The 12637-nt window shown below is 38.8% G+C and overlaps 1 protein-coding gene across 4 annotated transcripts; it reads left to right on the plus strand.

The window, feature by feature from the left end:
* Window positions 1–37: 37 nt before the first annotated feature.
* On the plus strand, window positions 38–11910 carry Nmnat (nicotinamide mononucleotide adenylyltransferase). Of its 4 annotated transcripts, XM_077403473.1 has the most exons (6): window positions 38–329; window positions 641–1059; window positions 1270–1371; window positions 1662–1828; window positions 4789–5131; window positions 11735–11909. In XM_077403473.1, exons 1-6 carry the CDS (start codon window positions 53–55, stop codon window positions 11762–11764), a joined length of 1338 nt encoding a protein of 445 aa, XP_077259599.1. In that variant the 5' UTR covers window positions 38–52; the 3' UTR covers window positions 11765–11909. The 4 variants fall into 4 exon arrangements, with proteins under 4 accessions (XP_077259599.1, XP_077259598.1, XP_077259600.1 ...); XM_077403472.1 differs by lacking the exon at window positions 11735–11909 and having other exon boundaries at window positions 4789–11579; XM_077403474.1 differs by lacking the exons at window positions 4789–5131; window positions 11735–11909 and adding an exon at window positions 2286–3781 and having other exon boundaries at window positions 90–329.
* Window positions 11911–12637: the final 727 nt, after the last annotated feature.

Genomic DNA, 12637 nt, shown 5'->3' on the forward strand with positions numbered 1-12637 from the left:
TCGCGCCAGGTGGCGCGCGAACGAAACCGTGAGAGCCTCCTATTGGTCGGCGATGCTTGAGATAACATGGCGACGATCGGCGCGCGATTCGTTCCTAAACGCGGTCAGTAGGTTACGCAACTTCGCGACGTGCGCGTCGTCGTCGTCGTCGTCGTTATTCAGCGGCAGCGCGGCGTCGGGTCGATTTGACGGCGACGGAGGAGGTGCGGTCGGCCGTCGACGTCGATGCGACAACGAGTTTCGAGCGCGAAAAATGGCGCCCACGCGTGTAATCCTGATGTCGTGCGGCAGTTATAACCCGCCGACAAATATGCACCTGCGGATGTTCGGTACGTACATATCGATTTGCCCGTCATCCTCACCCCCGTTCCTATAGAACGATAAATACTGTCGCGTCACGTTGCGTTATCACGCATGATGTCACACGTCCGCTGCGCCATGCGTGCAGCTTGTTTATCATGTTTGCGCGATAAGAAAGCTTTTTTTTACCTTCCTTTTGTATATTTTTTCTTAATTCTCCGTTCCTTCCCGTTTAATGTTTAATTATAGATCGTCCAATCATAATCGTTCGAATGTAATTCAATGAATTTTTAATTTTAATTAGTAATTATAGATTTTTACGAATAATACTGCCTTTCAGAAATTGCACGAGACCATCTGCACCGAATGGGAACGCACGTTGTCGTCGGCGGAGTGATCTCCCCGGTGCATGACGATTACGCCAAGAAAGAGCTGGCCAACGCTACCCACAGATGCGCGATGGTGGGACTGGCGTTGCAGAATAGCGACTGGATTCGGCTGAGCACATGGGAGATGACGCAGAATTGTTGGACAAAGACCCGCATGTCCTTGCAGCATCATCAAAATCTGCTCAACTCCATGCTATCCACTTCCAATGACATCAAACACCACCTGCAGATAGAAGACACCGAAAACACCGACTGGATTCCGGAGAATGTGAGAAACAGCTCGGACAATACGCCGATACAGATCAAATTGCTGTGCGGCGCGGACCTTCTGGAGAGCTTCGGCATTTGTGGACTTTGGCTGGAAGAAGACGTGAGTTGCATATGCAGAGTACATCGCAGACGATCACTTCAGATAGGAATACGTGGGAACTTTGTTCCCTTCTAATAAAATTCTAAATGATTCTTGCATTTTCTGTTCACGCTTGCAGCTTTGAGATAAACTCTCGTATTTTGTAATGATCGAACATAGAACTGTAAAATGACGAAATAAAAGACAGTTGATTTTACTTACATTTTACAGATTGACGCGATTGTCGGCGAGTATGGTCTTGTGGTCATCACCAGAGAGGGTTCTAATCCCAACAAGTTCATCTATGATTCGGACATCCTCTCCAAGCATATGGTAAGTACAATAAAATGTTGAGAATTCTCAACTCTTTTCTTATTGAGTTATATTTATGTTAATTTTATGTATCTTAAATAGACGCAGGAATCCGAGAATCTTAATTGAAATAAACTATTAATTTAGATAAATAACTACATGAATTTAATTAAATTTTATTTGCTAATTTAATCTCACTTCAATTTCACAATCTGTGATTCTTGGAGTCGCCAAAAATACTAACAATACTAATTTTTATAAGCAGCCTCGAATTGCTGAAAAATTCGGTTTTATTTCTTCTTATTTTCCAGAACAACATTTGTATCGTGACCGAATGGATCCCGAACGAAGTTAGCTCAACGAGAATCAGACGAGCTTTGAAGCGCGGCGAAAGCGTTAGGTACCTGCTGCAGGACTCTGTTATCGATTACATCTACAGGAAAGGGATCTACGAAGTGAGATTGCCAGACACGACAATGTGAGTTTCGAATTTTATGTTTAGACGCATTCTTTTATAATGGCAATAGTCGAGTTTTTTTTTGTTTAGTCTATTAGCTCATTAATCCTCTATCGTTTAAATTTAATGGATTTGAAATGAGCTTGAAACGTAAAATTAAATGATACAAATAAGAGATCTGGATTATACCGAAGGTACAAAAAAGTTTAGAGATGATTTTTCCATATACGTGACATGCGAAATAAAAAGATAAGATAAAGACGATATACGATTTGAAAGTTGTAGTTGAACAGTAGAGGATTAAAATGACGAGAGCAATTAAGATGTGTCTGGAGCCATATGGATTTAAGCTTAAGATTTGTAAATTTTGCGCGAGAAATTGCGGCGACCGCTGCTAGATCAGGCAAATAAGAAATTTTTCTCTTGCATCGCTTTCCGATTACCTCACGTTTAAAAGGCTCGCTTTTCTTGTGCACAGTCATGTGGCAAATATGACGGAAAAGCGGCGCAAAAGGGGAAATTGCTATACAATAGGGAAGCCGAAAATAGACGACACGGGAGCTCGATCGTAATGAGAAAGGATAGAGTTACCGCGCAAATTAAATTTTAATAAAATTGATCGTTGCTTGATTATTCGAGTAACACAGTGCGAGTACTCGTCCGCGATTGCTAATATATTAGATTATGACGTGCCAAAAAATTATTCTTTTACGAACTGTTATTTACTATAGGTTTTATGTACTAAACAAATCTAAAGGAAAGCTAGAGTTAGTAGAAATGTCATAAAAGAAATGATGATTTCTTTTTTATGTCATAATTCAATATAGCTGCAGTGATACGAAGCTTCGAGAGGAAGAAATTTTAAAAAATTCATGATTATGACGTATTTTTGTAATATTTTAATGAATAATGACAGATTCGTTGTAGATATCATATTGCTATCAATTTTTATACACTTTATAAAGAATATACTTAATTTTTATATATAATAGCATATTTACTTTCATATAAAAATATATCGTTATATATAATGATGATAATCCAATGACAATTTGGTCCCAATTGCAGGCGCAAAATGAAAATACAAAGTTAAATGTGTATATAATAAAAGTAAGCTTGTAAAAATTTGGAAGAAAATAGATAAAATTCAATGAGAGAATATTTAAAAGTGAATATAAAACTTTTAAGTAAATACCGAACCAAACTGTACTCGGAAAATTATATTATCTAATTTTAATTTATTAGTTGATCATTGACGTTAACAGATATTAGCAACAGTCATTGTTTTTTATTTGAAACCAATTTCCGATTAATTATCAATTGTGCATCTATAGCAACATTGATCTTTATCTTCTTATACATTATAAGTATATATATATTGATATTTCGCGATAGATCGCGTGTATTGTATGTACAAAAATGAGATACTTAAAAGGAACGTCTTGCGATCATTGCTGCGTGTAATATTTCGACGGAATTTATACGATGTACGGCGATATTTCTTACTCTAGTCTTCCTGCCTGTCTTCCGTCGAATACAATATTTACAAGGAAACATACCTCAAATATCTTCCTTCAATTTTTATGAGCTCTAGACATGTAATAGATCAAAATAAAAGAGACACGTATTTTTTTTAAATAAGTGTTTAATTGCACGTTGTCGATTTTGCTTTCAAATGATGTTCGATCTCTGTAACGTGCGATTGAATATTTAGAAAAATATTGTGTTTATTATTTTTACTTCAACTGTATAACCAAAATCTCAATGTCCGGAAAATGACCGAGTCATTATATTTTAATTATGTTCTATTTATTGTATTATTTCTGTTCACTATTGAATTATTTTAGATGTATGATATTTTGTAAAGAATTGTCTTTTTCTGTTTACTGTAATTAGTTTAAGAACATATAAATGTGCATTTAATATCAATTTTTTATTTTAATTAATGTTTAATAAATGTTATAGACAATTGTATTTCATTTACTGCTTTCTTAACAATATTTTTCCATACACAAGATTATTCTTTATAGGTTTTAAGCAGCATCAGAAATATATACCCAACTTTCAGCAGACACGAAAAATTTTAAATTCAATAATATAAAAAATATTGTTATAATTAATAGTAAAATATAGTAAGTAAAGCTTTATATATAAATTGTTTCGATTAAAATCAGTTTTTTATGTTTTTAATATTAATAATAATATTAATTATAATATAACAATTAGAATTTAGAATAATTTTTTTTTAAGAAAGAATTTACAGTGTTTGCCGAGAGTTTATATAATATCACAATTAAATTAATTTAAGATCAACACTTTAAATAATTTTATTCACTGACAAGAACAATGATAATACAATTATTGTGATTATAATTATTAAAATAATATTTGATTTCATTATTTTATTGTTGACAATGAAGACGAGAATGCATAAATTGCTCGATTAATTCTAGAGTAAGATTTCAATGGTGAAATAATTAATATAGTCAGTGAATTGAATTGCGAGGACACCTTTGTCACCATTATTCTCTTTGCTAGTCGCGTGGGACCGCAACCCCATTTATTCTCATATATATTGTTATATTCCATTTACCGAAGGATGCAAAGAACAAAGTTACAAATATATGAGTGAAACTGGAATCGGAATTAAACTCTGAAGCTCACGTATAGTTAATTTTTATTAAATTGTTGCATATGAAACGCTGGATTCAGAAAGTCTCAAAAAACGCTATCGAACTTTTTAGCTGATGCATATATGTTTTTATTGCCGCAGAAAAACAGTCGAAAAATGAAATTTGCAAATTTCATATGCATGAGTTATCTAACAATTCTTAACTGTGTATGAGTGAACGTGGTGACGAGCTCACGCGACTAAAATTCTGTTGTGCGAAAATGTGACGGAATGAGGGAGATGATGTGCAGATGTTCTATTAAAAAAACGTCATGTTTTTCACGCTGCCGCTGCCGTTTGGACACCGAAGTAAGTTGGAACTGCCGTCGCCGAATGCGAACAATTATCTGCACATAGATCCCCGATACCTAAGCGCATTCCTAACGCCGTCGCCCAGCGATGTGACCATGGGCACGCCGAGCCCGGTCGAGATCGCGGCGTGTATTGACGTGCCGGACGCGGTGGTGCTACGCAAAAACCTGCAGAACGCCGCGGGCGTTGGTGGGCTCGACGAGATTCGCGAGCATATCGTTAGCGTGATCAGCAGCAACGCGGACAACGGCAACGTCAAGCACGTGTCTAGAGCCGCGTATCCCGGTCAGGCGAAACAGATCATCGCCAGCGCGACCGGCGTCGCGCGAATCGTAGACGAGGTAGGTGCGGTTGACGAGCCGTTGGCGACGTCCCAGCTCGGTCCTTCGTCAGAAGGCGATCGTACATCGATAGACAGTGCCGCGCGTAAAGCTAGTACTGGACAGAGAGAGGTCTCCGATTTCGGATCCGCGACGGAAATCATTGACGTGGACTTAGGTTCGAACGATGATCATGAGATAATAGTAAAAATTCAACCTGTGTCATCGAGCCCTAGCGAATTGGTGTCGAGTGAGGATCGTATATCGACGGTAGACGTTATCGCGGGGGATATGGAAGTTGTTGATGTAGATTTAGGCACGAACGAGATAATCACGAGAGTTCAACCTGGTCAGCCGAGTTCTGCTGAACTCTTGTCAAAAGAATGTTCTAGGTCGATAATGAAAAATGCAGTAAAGGGTAAAACTGAGATTGGACAGAAAGAGGCTTTGGATTTGAGATCTAAGATGGAAGTTGCTGATGTAGATTTAGATTCGAATGATCGCGAATTAATGAAGATTCAACCTAGCGAGTCGAGTTCCGGCGAGCTTCGATTAGGAGAATGTTGCTGGCCGAAAAGAGAAGACGCTGTGAGTGATGAAGTTGAAGCTCGCGATAGAAAAAGCGTTTCTCAGAAGAAAATAATTGATGTAGAGTTAGGTTTAGATGATAAGAACGCGCTGAAAGAAACACGTAGGTCTACGATAGAAGCGATCAATGACGAGGCAGGTACGGATCGGTCTAGTTTAAGCAGAATTGGGTCGGAAAAGAGCCTCAGGGTAAAAAGTGCCGAAGGAAAAGTTGACGTTAGCGACAAAGAAATAGTTGACGAGTTTACCAATGTTGTTAAGGTTCAGCCTGTTCATTCCAGTCATGGCATACTCATAAAGGACGAGCGTAGATTAATGATAGAAAAACTTACGAACGAGCTTAAAATGAAGCTTGACGAGGATAAGAATAAGTTTAAAGAAATTTCACAGCTAGATAAGGTAGGTAAAGATACAGAACTAACTGAACCTGCAAAGGGAGATACGAAGAGTTATGTCGAAGTTGACTCCAGAAAAGAGACAGCCGATTTCGAATCGGATAGAACTGAGTATTTAGAAGTCAGGGCGATAACTTCGTCGCTAAACATCTCAATGACGTCATTGGACGGTCGCCACGAATGTGCTCTCTCCGATTTCAGCGTAGACAAGGAAGATTATTTTAGCCAATATGGTTCCGACGAGGATGAAAAGGAAAAGAGGAAGCCTGTGTATACTGCCAGATTGAATTTAACGAAATACGCTGACGGCCAAATAGAAGATGTGACAGATAACATAGCTGATTCTGCGAATGATCACGAGAGTAGCGTCAGAAAGAGCGACACTCAATCATATAGTGATCAAGTATCGATCGATTCGACGATTCCTAAGAGTCGGAAAGATTCCTTCACAACTGAGGAAGTCGATGATAATCGCGCAAAGTCTTTCGAAGAAGCGTATCAATTGAAGTATGTCGTGGAAGAATCACTTTCAGTGGCAGAAGTAGGCGATAAGGATAATAATCTCGAAGGCGGAGAACGGACAGAAGAAGTATTTAGGATGTCGCGAGAGCCTGACAAGACGAGCGGAACGGAGAAAGAATCAGAGTTGGATACATGTTCCTCGGAAAAACGGACGGCATCTTGCGATTCGAGTCTCGAGATAGACGGCAAGTATCTGAAATCGATCGTGAACTCTCGCAAAAGTCCGAGGAAGATCAGGGAAGGTCAGTCACGCGACGTCGAGGTCAAGGAGCAACATCGATTCACCGACGATCCACAAGTGCTTCAATCTGAAGCGCTCCAAAGTTCTTCCACGAAGCCGAAGAGCGTCGAAAGAGTCAAGGAAGACCAGACTTACGATGAGAAAGATATCGAGGAGAAAAGTCAAATTGTCAAGGACCGAGAGGTGTCCCGTGCGGAAAAAGTCTTCCAAGGTTCTCTTTCGAGATCATCCTCCGTGAAGACGAGGAGTTCCAGAAAAGTCGAGGAGCTTCAAACCGACGAAAGCGAAATAAAGGATCATGATAAATCTATTAGTGATCGAGAGATGCCTCGATCCAGGAAGTCATCTCAAAAATCTTCGAAAATGTCTACAAAAAGCCCTAAAAAGAAAAGTCAAACCGTTTACAAAACCGACGATGCGAAAGATTACGATCGATCCGTCAATGATCGCGTTATCTCTCAACTGGAGGAATTCTTTCTGGATTCTTCAAAGAAGTCTTCAGCGAAAATGGAAAGTCCCAAAAAAGATCCCGCGAGCCACGTCGAAATGAAGAAGCAAAATCGATTTGCCGATAATCGAGAGACGTCGCGAACCGAAGAGCTCTCTCAGCATTCCTCGAAAACGTCTTCCACGAAGAGCCCGAAGAAGACTCAAACTCCGAAGGCTGTGAAACTGAACGACAACAAGGCGCAGGAAGCTATAAAGACGGCGAAAAACGACGAAAACAAAACGAAGTGCGACTTCAACGACATTAAGGACGTGTACACGCGGAAGGTGCGACGTTACAACGTGCCTCTTCAGGGCAGCTTGGACTCGATGATCGTGTCCGAAGAAACGTCCGCGCAGAAGCCGAAGAAGGACGACGCGTTCTCGAAGAAGTCGAAGAGCTACGAGTCGATCAAGCGCATCCAAGAGGTGTTTCTGGGCGTGCCGCCGACGAAGGCGAACAGCAGTGGCTCGCAGCTCGACATTCCGGACGAGTTCTGCTCGATCTGCTGTTACATGAACGAGATCACCTTCCGGACGGAGGAGGAAGTGAGCAGCCCGAATCAGGAGACGTTCTACACGCTCAGATCGACCTGCAGCTCGCTGGCCGACGACGACGACGACGATTCCATCGAGTGCGACATTTGCGGATCGCTTAACCTACAGGAGTCCGCCGACGATCTTGACGGCAAGATTCAGGAGATTCCCTGCGAGCTCTGCAAGATCTGCGGCGAGGTGGACGGCAGTTTCGATCAGGATTCCGCGTTACCGGCGGATAGGTACACCTACAAGATGATAGAGCCGCACCGATACGACGACGACAGCTTCGAGATTGAGAACTGCGGTTTTCAGAGCGGTACGGAATCGGCGGACGATCGAAGCAGGATCTCCGATAAAGAGAGAGTCAAGGATCCCGGAAAACCGAAATCGCAGTCCCTGTTCATTCACGGCTCTTCGATGAACAGGGATCAGCCGCGGGAGTTGTACTTCATACCCAAGGACGAAATCGCGATCTTGACGAGCGGTGCCAAGAAGGTCAACCGCAAAGGCTCCTTGTTCAGAAAAAAGGAGGATTCCGGCGGAAGTGCGCGAGATAAGAGACGATACTCTTTGGTGGACAGTCTCCAACTGGCGAAGATGGCCTCGAAGGCGAGTGATAAGGTGCTCAAGGTCGCGAACAATACAACGCTTGGGTCTGCTGATAATCTACGGATATCGAGAGGAGACTCGAAAAGATCAAAATCTCTGCAGAGATCGACCGATGATGTGGACAAGTCTGAACGCCCGAACAAGTCGACCGACAATCTGAATTCGCAGACGGAAAATCTGGGAAAGGAAAATGAAGCTGAAGACTCGGGTCAGAAACAAAACATTCGAGGCAAGGAGGAAGTGAAGATGATTCTCACGCAGCACGGAATCAAGATTATCAGCGAGAAGGAGACTGCCTTATAATCAGAATTGGCCGAGTATTCGTAAGTGATTTGATTATGTGAAGAAAGGAAGCTGAAATATTTTAAGCAGCTGGGACATTAGAAATTACATGAAATACGATATGTGCGAACGCGAAGAGCACGTCTCGCACTGAATAACATATAACAATAACTTGTGACAAAAATCTTTATAGAGAGAAGATAATTCTTTCGTGGAATTTATGTAAACCGAATAAGTACCTAAGTAAGTAATCGAGAAGAATGTGCGAAATTTTTCCGTAGTGGCTTAGAACCCAAAATATATACAGGGCGCGCGCGATATAAAACTTTAGAAATATATTAATAGATGGATTTAATTGTTACGGAAGCTTCATCGGTTTTTGGACACAAGTATTTCCGCGCACGTACAGCGACTTTGATAAAAGCCGATAAATCTTTTATAACGAGATAATATGTAATTATATTTAAATATATTATCAGGGATTTTTTTAAATAGAATTCATATGAATTCTATTAATTAAATTTATACATCACGCACCGTCGCGATGTATAATTCTGAGACACCCTGTATAATTGTTTAAATATATAATTTAATGTACGCATTTGTGTGACACATTATGCAGAACTGCAAAACAGATATTAACTGATTGGTATATATTGCTAAAATTTATTGATGATTAACAAGAAAGATTTAACAATTACTTAATATATAAAATATATTTCATAATTAATTTAACGAAAGAATATATGTCATATTAATCGTTATAAAAATTATAGACGAAGCGCGTAATTTTACTACATAATGTCGACATCTCGGCTTTACATACATAAATACCTGCGCCGTTACAGTATTACATAATTATTGTGATAGTTGTGTTATTATTATAAAAATACGACTTTAAATCGATAGCTCGGTATCGATAGGCTGGACCAACGGAAGAAATTGTTATTCCCGATAGACGATCGGGAAATTGTTGGATGATTTACGCAAGAGTTGCATATGATACAACAAGACAATCTTAGTAATATTACAGTCAATACTGCACAGAACAATTATTAGCTGTAAGTGACAAAGCGATACATCGATTTAAGAATAGCGCTACACTCTGGATTTATACAGAGCGTCCCGAAAAATGTGAAGAAGTTATTATTTTTTGGACATATTGCTTCTCTCAGGTAAACTCTTCCAGATGTTCTTCCGTATGTTTTCTCGAATGCTCTTTCAGGCGTAGAATTTAATCACTGATCCAAGTTCTAAGGTATATTTAACGAGCGTGATACTGTCAAGCTTAATTTAATACTTCGATGGACATATTTTAATTGTTACTGACAACATTGAAAGTTAAAAAGATATTTCAAACGTAACGCGCCGACATTTTTGTCGAGAAACGAATTTCAAACTCAAAAAATATATCCTGTATCGATTTCCACGTTTCTTCGGGACATCTTATAAGCGACAAGTAGCGAGATGTGCCAAAAAAGATTGAGGAAGAATTCGTATTGTGCCGCAATTATTAATAAGTATGCATTTTTTAATTTTTTATTTATTTTGTATGTTTATTTATCTGTGTGTGTGCATGCATATGCTAAGTATTAACTACGAATCTCTAACGAAGAAGAGTATTTCGCGTGCGCGTTTGGGAGCGTATTTAGAATACTTTTTTAACTTTAATTGCATACAGGTCGTTAGTATTACAGCGCTACATGCTCCCTTTCTCCGTGGCTCGCTTGATGTTAGACGATGTTTTGTAACTCTTTTTAGATCCCAAGACTACATTAACGCCGAGTAGGTGGTTTGGAATGCTAACGTTTACTAATTTATACCCGATGACTTTGTGAGAAACCCTCTGAGCTCTGTTTCCCTTTACTGCATGTGATGTTGCGCATCTTTATCGCTTGAGAAATACGTTCCACGAGTCCCACGACAAATAATCCCCATTTTTAACTAGCACACCAAGAATGCCTTTAAATGTTAAAGCGGAATCACACCGACAAGGAGTACCTTCAATCCCTTTCGGACCCTGATTTCGATTCCCGCAACAAGTAACACTTTTGAAGGAAGAGATCCGAATAAGGGCTAAAGTAAAGCCATCTATAATGAGTCTCTTTGATCCTTTGGACCTAACGAATCCCTTTTGGGCCCGATCTCATTTCACGGTTACCGCTTCTCAGGAATGCTTAGGAATCCAGGTAGCGAAGCCATCAGCGATAAGCTCTCTCGACATTTTTTTGTTTTAGATCTTTTTTCATTTCTATTATCGTCGGAAATATCAAGAAGACTATAATAGGACGATGAGTTCTAAATCACACGATTGTGTTAAAGACGATCGTTAGCCATGCTTATTAGCGACGATTAAAAGGGATGAACTTTCCATTATTTTAATGCTTAAACTTTGTTATGATTCTTTTCTTTTTTTTTGTAGCTTACGACTTTGTGACTTCTCCCTGTCCATCATACTTACCTCTGCGTAGTGTTTGCTCGTTTGCTCGCGATTTAAAAATGCATGCGACATAACTTTAATCCTGTTCGTTTTTCCTCTACACCATACATCCGAGTTCGGATAATCGTCTGAGCGTATTCGTTTTATAACAACCATACGTACATCCGTCTTTTTGGGTTGTATGCATATATATAAAATGTTTCGAAAGTTTTCGCTCTCGGTGTTGCGAAATGTTCTCACGTTCTGTGATTTTCCAAGTTATTCGCGATTATTGTTGCCAGAAATGTTTTACACGATATATAAAATCTTAAAATACGAATATCTCGTTGCATTTGCGTTACAAAAAATAAAATAAAACTACTCGAACTTTTCATCCGATCTCTTGAGATAAATTTTGAATATCGATTATAAATTCTAATATAATCTTAAATTTAAAGCTTAAAAACCCAAGACGACGTGACGGCAGTCGGCAGTTATGCATTTTTTCAGTTCTGATGGAGCATGTGATGTGTGTTTTCCAGGATATGGCAAAACCTGCATGCCTACTATAAGACAGATAGTTGACTGTCTCGTTGCTACTCATCCAATCCGAGCCTGTGGCCCCCGGCTGCTTCTTTCTGCTATAAACTCTAATCGATCTACTAATGATTTTAATCAGGACACTAGCGTGGCTGCTAGCGACAACGGTAGCAACAGCAACAACAACAACAACAACAACGACAACGAGAGCGCTGAAATTTGCCAGAACATGCGGAATCCATATCACGATCATTCCTACATCTAATTCCGCTATTAAATTAACTATATATATATTTTTATAAATGTGTTTGAACGTCAGCTTCCCAGAATAAAAGAGAGATTTTAACGCTCATCTCAAAGTATTATTCTATTAAATATAAATTATTATTCTCTATTATATAGACTGGCTATCTATTTTTTTTATAGATTTTTGAACGCAAGTTATTAGAGAAATAATAAATTTAATAGTTACTAATACGGCTATTAGGCTAGTCGTCTATTTCTTTCTAGACGCGAGCTTTTCAAAATAAAAATGGTCAAAATTTCAAAGAGATTTAACGGTAAAAAAAAAGGAAAAGATATTAAAAGGTAGAAGATATAAAAGGGATTACGAGTTTAAACAAGAAAATAGTTATTAATAATCAGTTATTAATAATAACTATATATCGTCGTGTGTTGCCGTAATTCTGTATCATAATTAAAAAATGACGTAACTATAATAGCTGTAAAATTAATAATAACAGAATTATTTATTATAACTGTGTAGCTCAATTATGATAATAAATTTGTGATGTAAGTATACTTGATCATAATTATTATATTTATATCGTCAAAATTATGCATCACGATTATGTTATCATATATAATTATATTATATAAAGATATAATTATACCGTAAGTAATAT

Source organism: Temnothorax americanus, unplaced genomic scaffold (genome assembly GCF_048541705.1).
Source record: "Temnothorax americanus isolate GAGA-0224 unplaced genomic scaffold, ASM4854170v1 Scaffold17, whole genome shotgun sequence".
In the NCBI taxonomy this organism is placed as follows: domain Eukaryota; kingdom Metazoa; phylum Arthropoda; class Insecta; order Hymenoptera; family Formicidae; genus Temnothorax; species Temnothorax americanus.

Bases quoted from the DNA above. Each gene is read 5' to 3' on its own strand.
- Nmnat (XM_077403472.1), top strand. From the start codon at position 53: ATGCTTGAGATAACATGGCGACGATCGGCGCGCGATTCGTTCCTAAAC. The intron at 330-640 runs GTACGTACATAT...ACTGCCTTTCAG, and splicing joins TATGCACCTGCGGATGTTCG to AAATTGCACGAGACCATCTG. The intron at 1,372-1,661 runs GTAAGTACAATA...CTTATTTTCCAG, and splicing joins ACATCCTCTCCAAGCATATG to AACAACATTTGTATCGTGAC.